At 38.4% G+C, this 14,253-nt stretch overlaps 1 protein-coding gene across 3 annotated transcripts in view; it reads left to right on the top strand.

The window, feature by feature from the left end:
* LOC306851097 (unconventional myosin-XVIIIa-like) overlaps positions 1-14,253 on the top strand; it is a 120,335-nt gene that overhangs the window by 69,091 nt on the left and 36,991 nt on the right. For all 3 annotated transcript variants that reach the window (XM_079387170.1, XM_079387169.1, XM_079387168.1), the window contains exons 17-20: positions 354-591; positions 1,097-1,206; positions 3,200-3,265; positions 8,556-8,684. In XM_079387170.1, the coding sequence (XP_079243296.1) occupies positions 354-591; positions 1,097-1,206; positions 3,200-3,265; positions 8,556-8,684 (543 nt within the window). The remainder of the gene's footprint in view (positions 1-353; positions 592-1,096; positions 1,207-3,199; positions 3,266-8,555; positions 8,685-14,253) is intronic.

Here is a 14,253-nt window from a genome sequence, read left to right as displayed (position 1 = left end):
CTTTGTTGTAAGCTCTTAAACTATTTGTTTGGACAATTTGCACATCGCCCGAAATAAACAACCTTTTGGACACCAAATTCGCTCCTGTGATTTTCATCCACTTTGTGACTGCTCGGGTTAGTTATCACACATAGTATTTACCAAATTAGAAGTAAATAATTTTAAAAACAAATTTTATGAACAAGTAAACCTGTAAAATAAAAATTTGTACTTTAGAAAGAGTTGTCAAAATAGAGCACTATCAAAATAAAGGTCCCACTTCCATTTTTCAGCCAAACAGAAAAAAACGTAGCAGCCAATAATTGAAACATGGCTTGAATTTTAATGTGACTGTGTTGTATGTTTTCTCGTAGGATGCGCTGATAGACACAGTGCGGCGGTCCAGGGTGCACTTTGTGCACTGTCTGCTGCCTAAAGCGGAGGCTTCGGCTGGGGATTTGAAGGTGCTGGGAGGACCCTCATCTCGTTCTGGGGAGATGGAGGTACATGGAGAAAGCTGTGACAACGGCCTCATGCAGCTGGATGTGTGTTTGCTCCGGGCGCAGCTGCGCGGCTCCAAACTGCTTGACGCCCTGCGTATCTACCGCCAAGGTTAGACTTTAAAAAGCAAGGCATTTAAAACATAAGATAAAGACAGTGAATGACCCTGGTTATCGGTCTGTGACCTTTATTTTGAAGAGAATGTGGAAAAATGTATGAAGAGAGAAAAGATTTCAAAGTTCAGATTTTTCGGTTTGACTTTTCCGAATATCGCATTTTTCTCGCAGGGTTTGTTGACCTTTGTAGGGCTTATGTGGCCAGACGCTATGTAGTATTCTAGATGTCATTTTTTTTATTCTTGGAGACGTTCATGGGCTTATTTTGTTGAGAAGTCTTTTTGAAAACATTGCAGTGAAATCAGCAAAATACCACTGGAAACTGTTTTGGCACATTTCAGCCTAAAGCCCTGAGTAAGCAGAACATTCTCAAGATAAGCGACTGACCAGTGCCCTCATCATTGGTCTCTGCTGAAACTCCACAGACCTTGTAGCTTTCTAGAATCACACATGTCCTTTTCCTTTAACGCTCCTGTCATTCGGCTCTCCTGTTCCTCAAGGTTATCCTGATCATTTGGTCTTTTCGGAGTTCCGTCGCCGCTTTGATGTGCTGACTCCCCACCTGACAAAGAAACATGGGCGGAACTACATCGTAACCGATGAGAGAAGGGTGAGTGTCCTTTTAATGTGTGTGTTTGTGAGTGTGTTGTTTCTCTAAGTGCCTTTTGGCTCCTCCTCCATGAGCTGCTCTTCCATGTAATTGATTATGACAGTGCTCAGGGCAGAGAGCTGTGGTGTTGATTAATGGGGCTGTAGTACACATCTTTTCCCCCTTAATCTCAGCTCTGCTCTGGTGACGGGGCAATAAAGGCTTTAATCAGGGCCCAGAGTGACGACTCTATCAGTGGCATCCTGTCCTATCACTGACCCTGCTTTGTTATTGAGTCTACAAAGATCTGTAATGTCTTAATATGAACTGTGTGTATACAGTGGGTGTATATTTGTATGTATGTAGATTTTAAATATGTACTTTATACATATGTGTGTGTATATAGTATTAGTTAAACATTTGGGCATATTTAACTGAACAGGTTTCTTATGACCTTTAAAGATAGTTTGATCCAAAGGCATATGCTTAAATGCTTTTTATTTAGCATTACTTAGTATTTTATCGTAGATAAAGTTTGATTCATTTATTAAAAAAAAATCTTTTGTCTTCTGTTTGTGTAATAGTCAAGTCAAAACTTTGCCCAGACCTTGCTACCTGCGCTCAGAATTTACCCAACCAATTCTGTATTATTATCATGGCCACGAAATAAACAGAATTGCTGAGATATACTGGTTTAATGCTCGCTGGATGAGTCGTTAATAAAGTAGAAATCATACGTTTTGATTAATATCAATTAATCATTGCCTTCACTTCCATTCTGCATATATATATCAGAATGGAATCCATATATATCCATATATATTATCCATATATATACACACACACACACACACACACACGTATATACCGGCAGAATGGAAGTGATGGCAATGATTAATTGATATTAATCAAAACGTATGATTTCTACTTTAATAATGACTCGTCCTTTATTAACGACTGTCGTGTATGTGTATGTATATATGTATGTGTGTGTGTATGTATATATATATATATATATATATATATATATATATATATATTTATTATTTTTAAACTATGAAGTTTAATTTAATTTTTATTTTATTTAATGAGTATGAATGGACCAGAGAGTGAACTAAACTGTTCCTTTTCTTTTCTTGACCAGAGGGTGAACCAAATTGCAGTTTAAATGAATTTGAGTTTTATTTTAATTTTATTGACCAGAGAGTAAAGAAAAAATCTATAGTTTAGAATTAATATGATATAGTTTCAAATTATAAAGTTAAAGTATACAGTGAATCCAATTTTATTTGATTTATTTTATAATATGAATGGAACAGAGAGTAAAGGAAAATAATATAAAAATATATAGTTTTGGTTACTTTTTTTGGTCCTAGTTCCAGTACTTCTATTTGTTGTTTGATGTACTATTTTTGACTGGTACTGTATGTATATTACCTTTTTTATAGCACACAGGTAATAGGTCAGTATTAGAACATGTTATAGGCTCAAATAGGCCTATATATCAGAAGAATGATCTTTGTTTTCATTTAGCTTTTGCTATGTTTTTCAGAGGTCTCTCTTTGGTAACTAATTCTCAGCAGATTCCCCTTAAGACCTGTGATCTATCTGCTGCTGCTCAGTCTGAGACGTGGCTTTTGGCTCGTCTCTCACCACTGAACCTGTTCACCAGTCGGCCCCTGTGCCCCTGCAGAGAGCACTTAATACCTCCCTGTGCTTTTAGCTCAAACTCTAGCCATTAGCCATCAGTCCACCGAGATTTTTTTAATCCCCTGCCATGTTGTTATTTGCCTGACATCTTGTCAGGAAGAAAGCACTCATGGGTGAGTGGAAGAGAGGGGTCAGACATTAAGACAGTTGTTTGTGACCTGGTTTCCCCAAGGTGGCTTAGCTTTTGGACAGAAAGAGCACCCCAGTCAGTACTCGGTCCACTTGGTGCCCTGCTGAGGTGGACGGCATACTAGATCTTTGTCTGTCTCACTGTTTTATACGTGTGTGTGTCTGTGTGTTCCAGGCTGTTGAAGAGCTGCTGGAGTCTCTTGAGCTGGAAAAAAGCAGTTATCACATGGGCTTGAGCAGGGTAAGTCATTCCTCACGACACATGTACTAAACATTAAAAACAATAATTTAGCTAATGATTTTCAGAGTTTCTTTATTTCATACCCGTAGGTAAATTAGGTTTCAATTAATAAGTTCAGGCACTTTCTCACAGATATAATAAATAATACAATACAAATAAAACACACTATAAGACATCATTACACAATAAAAACATAAATACCACCCCCTAGATCATCTTATTACTGTTTGTGTGATTAATCACTGCTGGAAAAAAGCTATTCTTGTATCGTTTCGTTGTGCAATGCGGTACTCTCAGCCGTCGATTAGACGGAAGATACTGGAACTCATAATAAAAGGGATGGTGCCTATCTCTTAAGATTGACGCTCCCACTCGCTGTACCTGCCTGATATACAGCGAAGCAGGGTTAAGTAATTGCTCCCCAATCAACCTACTGGCCCATTTCGCAATTTGATCAATAGAGTTCGGGCTTTTTAATGATAAATTCCCATACCAGTACACCAGACAAAATGATAACACTGATTCGATGTACACGTGATAAAACATAATCAATAATGTTTTATCAATGTGAAATTTACACAATTTCCTTAAAAAGAACAATCGCTGATGCCCTTTTCTACACGCAGCTTCACAATTAGCTTCAAAACTCAACTTTGAATTAATTATTGTCCCCAGGTATTTATGATTGCACACTCTCTACAGTTTGACCCTTAATGTATGTGACCTTATGCATGGGAATATTCTTTCTAAAATCAATTATCATGTCTTTAGTCTTTCAGACCTAGAAGTGGCTGATTACCTGCAATACTTAAGCTATTCACTCTAGCCATCAGAGTTTTTATGTAATTTAAATGTCTGGCATGTTTCAACATGCTAACTAGGCCTTCTCAATTAATCAAAAAAAGTCAATATTGCGATTACGGAAACGTGTCAATGCACTTTTTTTGCAAAAGGTTTACTCCAATTTACAGTGTGTTTTGTAGCAATTGAGCATTGTAGCCAATCACAGACGTGTCTATAGATTTTAAGATTGGGGGATTTAAACCCTTGACATCTGGCAACCGCAACCATGAAAGCTTGTGAAGGCTTCTTACCAATGCAAGATAACACAAATGACAAATTAAAAAGAAAGGTTTCCAGGTTAAATAACCAGCAGAAAAATATTGCTGATGATTTTGCTTAATAAATCGAGAGAAGCAGAAATTGTGATTATGATTGATTTTTTAAAAAATCATAATCATGAAGCTTTTCATTCATCTAAAAAAAAAAAAGACTTCACATATTCAGTCGCTCTATGTTATGGATCAGTGCATTGAGTCAGTTTGTGGCATACAGATTCGGCCTGAGTCACAAGGATCAGTTCCAAGCAGATGGCATGATTTCCATTTAGATTGCTGAAACGTTCGCTTCTTCTACACCTCTTAGACACAGACAGACTTTAATCCACTCTGCCGCTGTGCTCACATCTGGATGGAAAGTTCGGCAGGGTGGGCTTCGGCCAAAAAGACTCGTCGTCTCCTCTCCCGATGTGAAGCACTCTCTGCTCTGGGCCTGCACTTTACCCAGAATGCTAAGCTGCAGATTGGACATGGCTGGCATTGTTGGCAGGCCTCATTGGCGGGCGTGTTGGAGCGAGAAAACCTCTGAATAATTGTCTTTCTGACAACACATGAGCCAGGCTGGAAGGTTGTGCTATTGCACACTGGGTCTCCCCTAAACTTCGAATGATTAAAGCAGAATTCCTTTTGTGCATCTTCTGTAGACGATAGATTGATTCTGGCGAGGCACCGGCTTGCTTTGTTTGGTTTACTCTGGCTTGGAGCACGACGATAACTCGCTACAAACACCAATCAGCCCAGCAAAATATTGTGCTTCCAGACAAAGAACAGAAGCCTGGAGAGAGAGCCAGAATAATGACATTCTGATAAATAGCTTATTACATAAATGGGAAAAGATAAACGTGTCCAGGAAATACACAAATGATTAGTTGGCCGTCATCATTTTAGAATTCTGCATCACACCACTGGTGGTGATTGTACATACAGTGGCCGTTTTTTAAAACTTTATTTTACTATTTTTTTTATTTTACTTTTTGTGTAAAATAGTAGGGCTATTACTTTTTTTTTTTTTTTAAATCTATTTTTTAAAGTAAAGCTCTAGGGCCAGATTTACTAACAGCTTGCATCATCGCAAACTGTCTTTTGGCGTTAAAATAGTACTGTCAGGATTTACTTAAGACGCATAGTGAAGAATTAGCGCTGAAAAGGCGTGGACAGTTATTTTTGTGCCTGACCTTATTGAATATGCATTTGTAGGAGTTTCCCTTTCAGACGCAAAATTTATGGGAGGAGAGTATTAAAATAAATCATGCAATGCGATTTACTAATGCATGAACTCGTCATATTACTGGTATTTGCGCCATTATTTAACGGCCAAACAAAGCAAGTCTTAAAGCAGGCGGCAATTTGTGCTGTTCTTGGTAGATTGCGCTGGTCATTATGGAAATGATCTGGCTGTGTCTGTTCTTTAATGTGCGTATTGTAAGTAAATCACCCGCACAATTTTCCTCTCCCATCGGCGCTTTTATAGAATTGAGCTCTAACGCTAATTTGCCCCGTTTAGTAAATCTGGCCCCTAGTTTCTTGTGTACAGATGCCACTTAGCTTTATGTCTACTGTAGTAACATTAAGACATTTTTAAATGTGTCCAAATTTTTTTGGAGTCAGTGTTGATGTGAACAAGATCCTAAGCAATCATGAACTCCCTCCACTGCTTATTGAAAACAGTCATTGTACAGTTGCCACCTTAGTACAATACATCCGTCTAAATCACAGACTCCCCCCACAGACTTACACACAAGCTCCTCTCTTTGCACTCCTCCATCGCCATTTGTTTCCCCTTCTCTTCGTGAGGAATGTCATTCTCTTGGTCTCCATGGAAAACGCTGCCATTTGACCCCCGTGAAAGGACCTTTCCACCACGCTGACCTTCGGTGCTCTTGTGAGGAAAAGCCTGGCGAATCACAGGCCTGCTGTGTGAATGTCATGGGGCGACTTGGCTAACAAGCAGCCGCATGCAACAGAGACATTTCTGAACACTATCATGTTTTTCAAGCGAACCCTTCCAACAGAGTCTCTGAGGATGATGTAATTCAGTAAAATAGTGTTTCGCACATGCTCCCTGATGCCGTGGGTAATGTAGTTGTGAGTATTTTAGCATCCCCACCTAATCTTCCATTTGACTCGAGAGGACCATGAATGAAGTTCTCGTTTGGGTGATATCAGGCCCTTTTTGCGGCACATCTTCACTGACATTGAGAAATGAAACTCAATTTTCCCTTGCTGCTCTCCTGAGATGGAGAGGTCCCTCTCTGATATTACACCTGCCTGAAAGCAGATAAGTGTGTGTGTGTGTGTGTGTATTGGCTGCCCAGCAGGTAGCTCAGCCCTGATGTTCTAATTTACGGGGTTGTAAAGGGTTGTGGGGGAGCATTTCAGGTAAACGTTTTGTCCTTTATTTTTATTTGTGGTACCATTGAGTTGGCAGTCAAATGCCATGGGGTCTGGAAGCTGTCAAACTTTACATGAATATGGAATCATTTCATAACACTCCATTCTCCCCTATGATCTGATGCTTGGAGCTCTGAGAGATTGCCTCCTGTAATAACAATAACCGAGGCTCTACATCACTGAAAGGGTCTGGCTGCCTTTGATGTAAAAAGGAAGATTATACTGCAGAGCTGCTCCAGATAAAGGCTCAATCAAGAGGCATTTGTTGCCATTCCCTCAGATGAGTAGTAATTGCAGCAGTGGACTCTCATCCTCCCTTCTCTCTCTCTCTTTCTCTTGCTCTCTCTCTATAAATATATATATATATATATATATATATATATATATATATCTCTCGAACCAATTTCCCAAAGCAGTACTTCTTTCCAGCACAGGATCTCAGGTACACCCCAGATTCTGTGCGGTTTTAATTAGGATTCTGTTCATCTAGATTAATCCATCTTTAAATCTAATAGAATGCTAATGCAATTAGACCATGTCCACAGAGTTTGATGAATGCACGTCTGGAAAAAAACGCAAGGTCCACTTCCCTCAAATTTCTCTGATTAAATGGCCTAATGGAGTTGGATTCTGAAGTGTTAATCCAACTCGATTTGACAACCCCACCACAGAGCGGAAAATTACGAGTAAACAGAGCATGGGCAGAGGTTTAGAGGAAATCCTCACGCTTTCAGACAGGGTGACTGCAGAACTTGCAGGAAAGGAAAATCTGGGACTATGAAATTTTAGATGTCACTCACTATATATATACTCATATTATATGTATGTGTATATGTGTATATGTGTATATATATATATATATATATATATATATATATATATATATATATATATATATATATATATATATATATATATATATATATATGTGTATATGTATGTGTGTGTGTGTTAATATGTGTATTTATTAATTTTTAATTAAAAAATTATTATACACAAGTTCAAATGTTTGGGGTCTGGAAGATGTTTTGATATTTTTGAAAGAAGTCTCCTATGCTCACCAAGGCTGCATTTATTTAAATGTACAGTGTAAAACTTAATATTGTGAATTTATTTAAATGTACAGTGTAAAACTTAATATTGTGAATTTATTTAAATGTACAGTGTAAAACTTAATATTGTGAATTTATTTAAATGTACAGTGTAAAACTTAATATTGTGAATTTATTTAAATGTACAGTGTAAAACTTAATATTGTGAACTATTGTTACAATTTAAAATAACACTGTCTGTTTTATTATATTGCAATATATAATAAAATGTAATATCCTGTGATGGCAAAGTTGAAAGCAGCCATTACTCCAGTCTTCAGTGTCACATGATCATTTCAGAATTAATTCTAATATGCATTTAAAAAAAAAAATAGTGTTTATTTCTTTGAAATACAATCTTACTGATCCTAAACCTATAATTATATAAAAGCTTTTTTTTTGTTCTTTTGGATAAGTGTCTGGCAAATGTATTAACTTAAATATTTAAATGTGTGTGTGTGTGTGTGTTTATAAATATTTGTTATATTATGTTATTTATATATATACACACATACACATATATACAGTATATGTGTATGTGTAATATTCATATTAATAAATATAAATTTAATACTAAACAGAATTTAATATAAAAAAAAAATTATTCACATTGTACCATTAACCAAATGTGATGAATTCAGTGAAATTTTTATTGTATTTCTATTTCTCATAGCAGTGGTGTGTTTGCAGGTGTTCTTCAGGGCAGGTGTTTTGGCTAAGCTAGAGGAGCACAGAGATATCCAGACCAGACGTAACATCACACTGTTTCAGGCAGCGTGCAGGGGCTACTTGGCCCGACAAGCCTTCAAGAAGAGGAAGGTAAGTCCTCCTTACCTTGTAAAAAGGAATTCATAATGTAAATAATTTACACTATATGAAACATTTTAAGACATTTTAAGCCACTTTTTGTTCCAGCAAAGTCGAAATGTTTTGTGCTTGAGTGTCTCTCCCGCTCTTAGTCAGAGCTCTCAGTGCTCGAGTTCATTTGTCGTGAGGTTTGTCTCAGAGTTCATCAGAATGTCAGTGCTGTCTTGAGAAAATCCCTCTGGCTGTGGCCTTGGCTGACAGATAACATTCAATCAGAGCATCTCCAGGGAAGAAGACGCCTACCCCACTGCCCTCCATCACAGGCCTATCGATTCTCCCGCTACCGTGTGCCCTGCACTCTCGCCTACTCCCTCTCTGTCCATTAATTTCTGCTTTGCCACTCACTCGGTCTCTTTTTGGGTTTAAGCCCCAGCGTCTTGCATTTTGTTCTGCTTTCCTTTCTGTCTCTGATCCTTTGTGCTCTATTCTCACTTTCTCACTTCCACACTCATGCTGCCCTCAGTGGGATTGGCTCAGGATATGAGGGCCGGTCCTACAGTTGCTTGTGTCTCTGTCTCTGTCTCTTGAGAAGGCTGGACCCCTGTCTCAGTAAAGTTTGTATGAAAGGAGGAGGTGGGCTCGATGTAACTCCTCACTCTGCTGTTGGCCCTCGGTGGTCAGCTGCCTTGGCAATACAGCTTCATCAACAACATCCACTTCCTCTTTCAGTGTTGTACACATACCAAGACGGCTTTCCTTGGTGAGACTTTGTTTTCAGTTTACCTCAGAGCTCTTGACAGGAGACAAGACGGTTTACTGGATGTTTTGTTGTAAGTAAAGGGCGTTTGAATGAGTTTGTTTGCACTTGTGGGCTGTTGTTTGTATCGTATATGTTAGTAGGGGTTGTTTTCTTCATTTAGATCTGTTTTTTGCCTGTGTTGTTTAGTAGGGCTCCTTGTAAGGCGTCTTTGTAACACTGATTTGTAGGTGAGCCGCTTTATAGCTGTTGCCATAAAAGATGTCTTGTGTACTCCTAGATTTGTTTAACTTCTTCTTTGAAGAAGTTCTTGACTAAGTACTGCGGCTTTCCATTTGCCTCCGGGTTCACTGTTATTTTCCACTTTCTGTAAAATTATTGTCCCTACAAAGAGCCTTGTCTGGATGCCTCTGAATCACAGCAACCTGTCCCCAAAGGAATTTATTTCCTTAGAAAGAAATCTTTTGTCAAGCACATGTCAGAAACCTGTGCTTCACGCTAGACTGAGAGATCAGTCTAGGGATTTGTACTGGGTTATAGCTGTAGAAAGTCTCCTGATGGGCCGTAACCTCAGACGCCCATGGACTTGTCAGTGACTATATAATGAATATTACATGCAAAAATGCCAACACTTTCTATTTCTGACAAGCTGTAATCTGATTGAATGTCTGACAATATCTGAGGCACTTACTAAAATTAAGCGTCCACAAGCATAATTTTATATTATGCCATGTTTTCAAATATATGTTTGTGAAATAATTGGTACGTTTTAATTGTCTGGTTTTTTTTTTTGTCTAGAACCTGTCTTTTTTATTAATTTTTTATTTATTTTTTATTGACGTTAACACATTTTTGAAATAGGCATCAACACTAAATAGGCATTAACACTCTTATTTAGACACTACCTTTCAAAATTTGGGGTATTTTAATTTTTTAAATTTTTTAAGAAATACTTTTGTTCAGCAAGGAAGCATTAAATTGATCAAAAGTGACAGACATTTACGTATAATGTTACAAAATATTTCTAATTCTAATAAATGCTGGTCTTTTGAACTTTCTATTTGTCAAATAATTTAAAAAATGTATTAAGATTTAATGTTTCTTGAGCAGCAAATCAGCATATTTGAATGATTTCTGAAAGATCACACAACCTTCTGAAAGATCATGAAGACTTAAGTAATGGCTGCTGAAAATTCAGCTTTACCATCATAGCAATAAACTTTAAAATACATTAATACATAAATGGAACAGTTATTTTAAATTATAATAATATTTCACTGCATTTTCTTGTCAACCAAATGCAGCCTTGGTGAGAATAGGAGACTTCTTTCAAAAATATAAAGAAATCTTACTGACCCCAAATTTTTGAATGGAAATGTAAAAAATGTATATTGATCATTTTATAGTATTCTTCAGCAAAATTAACTACGGTCAGTTATTTTACATGTCATAAGATGTTTTTTTCCATTCTGTATGTGCAGACTGAACCATTATTCTGCTTGAATGTCTGGTTATGTGGCACTACAAAGGCTGACCTAATGATAAAAACAGTCTTGGACAGATTCTCAGTATCATATCCTCTTCCAAATTTAAAAAAGTGAGTGGAAAGTGGAAGTGGATGTGATGGAGTCATTTCTGTTTTATAGGATGTATTTAATGTCAAGACAAGCAGAGTTGAGTTGAATCGTTACGGCAGATCCCTGAGAGACAGCCATGTGGGACCAGGCTTCCTGTGGCAAACCACAGTTGCCACAATGCAAAATCAATTTGCTTGTTTCTTTCTCAGATCGATAATGGAGGGATCTCAGCACCTTGAAGTCTGTTCCAGTTTTAGTGCGCGTTCTACGCCTTCAGTCCCTCTAGATTTCTGTCTTTCCTCTTTCCTACTTTCTGTTTGTCTCTGTGGGGGGCATCTGAAAGGAGAACAACTCCACGTGGGTTTCTTTGAAGCTCGCCGGCCCCTCCCCAAGTTTCTTTGATGTTCAACGGAATTGACACTAGAGGGAGCTGGGAATTTCACGAATGCCAATCGTGTGTCTAATTAACTCGTTGCCTAAAGACACAAGCTTTCGCTCCAAGTGTGAACAGGTGCCCTCGCAGACACGTGTGAGTGCGCTCAAATGTCCTTGAATGCCACCTGCTGATCCGTATTCAAATTCACACCACACACCTGTTGGAAGGGTTGTGGCCGATTTTGTTGGAGTCGCATCCGCTCCTGCCAGGCCCCAGGGCTCACAGGCACCATTTCCTCCAGACGGCCATTTTAATTGGGAAGCTCTTCCTGATTTCACAGTCTCGTACAAGCTGTTTAGATGGCTGTTTGTGGCATTTGTTGTGGTCAAAGCGTGGCAAATGAGCTGCGGTGCATATGTCGGCCACGCTCTGCCTCTGTTCTGTGCCGAAGCTTTCTCGCCGTGACAAATTAGACATAGCTCGAACACAACGTGCGTGGACCCGTTCCCGTTAATGTGCTGAATTGGACCTGTCTAATTGGGTTTCCAGATAATCCTCTATTATTTGAATCATCCCTGTTCCTGCAGCATGTAAATCTTATGCAGGGTTTAAATCAGCTGCCAAGTAGAATTGAAGTTTAATTGAATTACTCAAAGGAGCTTGGGGCTTTTGCTTCGAGCTGCATTTCTACACAGTTGGTACAACTCCAGAATCACTCCTCTGTATAGCCTTCTGACTGCCTCATTGAAGAAAATGTTTGTTTTCCATTTATTCTTCCTGTGATCAACATAAGCAATGGGTGTTTTGCTGAGGGTTAGTATGGAAGGCATGTTTACTTGGAGTAGAGAGGCATTTTTTTCAAACTGAGTCTAGAGTGGAAATAACTGGGAGATGACTGACTGTGTGTTCATGCCATGTTAGAAATATGAAAAATATAAGTTCTCAAATGTAATTTGTACAGTCTGATTTATGAACAAATGACTAAATTGGTTTTAAATATATGTATATATGTATATATGTGTATATATGTGTATGTGTGTATATATATATATATATATATATATATATATATATGTATGTATGTGTGTGTATATACACACATATACACATATACACATGCACACATGCACACACATTAGACAGCATGATTATTGCACAGGTGTGCCTTAGGCTGCCCATAATAAAAGGCCACTCTAAAATGTGCAGTTTTATCACACAGCACAATGCCACAGATGTCGCAAATTTTGAGGGAGCGAGCAATTGGCATGCTGACTGCAGGAATGCCCACCAGAGCTGTTGTCCGTGAATTGAATGTTCATTTCGCTACCATAAGCCGTCTCCAAAGGCGTTTCAGAGAATTTGTCAGTACATCCAACCGGCCTCACAATGGCAGACCAAGTGTAACCACACCAGCCCAGGACCTCCACATCCAGCATCTTCACCTCCAAGATCGTCTGAGACCAGCCACCCGGACAGCTGCTGCAACAATCGGTTTGCATAACCAAAGAATTTCTGCACAAACTGTCAGAAACCGTCTCGGGGAAGCTCATCTGCATGCTTGTCGTCCTCGTCGGGGTCTCGACCTGACTGCAGTTCGTCGTCATAACAGAATTGAGTGTGCAAATGCTCATATTCGATGGCGTCTGGCACTTTGGAGAGGTGTTCTCTTCACGGATTAATCCCGGTTTTCTCTGTACAGGGCAGATGGCAGACAGCGTGTATGGTGTCGTGTGGGTGAGTGGTTTGCTGATGTCAACGTTGTGGATCGAGTGGCCCATGGTGGCAGTGGGGTTATGGTATGGGCAGGCGTATGTTATGGACAACGAACCCAAGTGCATTTTATTGATGGCATTTTGAATGCACAGAGATACCGTGACGAGATCCTGAGGCCCATTGTTGTGCCAATCATCCACGACCATCACCTCATGTTGCAGCATGATAATGCACGGCCCCATGTTGCAAGGATCTGTACACAATTCCTGGAAGCTGAAAACATCACAGTTCTTGCATGGCCAGCATACTTACCGGGCATGCCACCCATTGAGCATGTTTGGGATGCTCTGGATCGGCGTACAGCGTGCACCAGTTCCTGCCAATATCCAGAAACTTCGCACAGCCATTGAAGAGGAGTGGACCAACATTCCATAGGCCACAATCAACAACCTGATCAACTCTATGCCAAGGAGATGTGTTGCACTGCGTGAGGCAAATGGTGGTCACACCTAATACTGACCCACCCAATACAGTAAACTGCACATTTTAGAGGGGCCTTTTATTGTGGCCAACCTAAGGCATACCTGTGCAATAATCATGCTGTCTAATTAGCATCTTGATATGCCACACATGTGATGGATTATCTCGGCAAAGGAGAAGTGCTCACGAACACAGATTTAGACAGATTTGTGAACCATATTTGAGAGAAATAGGCCTTTTGTGTACATAGAAAAAGTCTTAGATTTTTGAGTTCAGCTCATGAAAAATGGGGGCAAAAACAAAAGCGTTGCGTTTATAATTTTGGTCAGTGTATATAGCCATACCCAATGTGATGAATAAAATATTAAAATAAGTGAAAATACTATTGAAAAATAATATTTATTTAGTAATATATTTTTTAATTTTAAATGATTTTGTTTCTCTATAAATGTTACATTTAAACACTTAAGTAGGCCTATACAATGTAATGGAAAAAAAGTAAAAAATTGGGTTTTTTTTATTAATTTTTTTTTTTCAATATTACATCAATTTTTCCTTAATGTTACATTTAAAATGTTTTACAAATTATATTAAATAATAAAGTTTAACCTTTTTTTACAAATATTTTTTAAAAGACTATTTTTAGTTTTAAATAATAAATATTTATCTCATATTTCA

The sequence above is a fragment of the Barbus barbus genome, assembly GCF_936440315.1.
Source record: "Barbus barbus genome assembly, chromosome: 31".
Classification (NCBI taxonomy): Eukaryota; Metazoa; Chordata; class Actinopteri; order Cypriniformes; family Cyprinidae; genus Barbus; species Barbus barbus.
The sequence above is the reverse complement of the archived record's forward strand: the minus strand, read 5'-3'. Positions and strand labels throughout refer to the sequence as shown.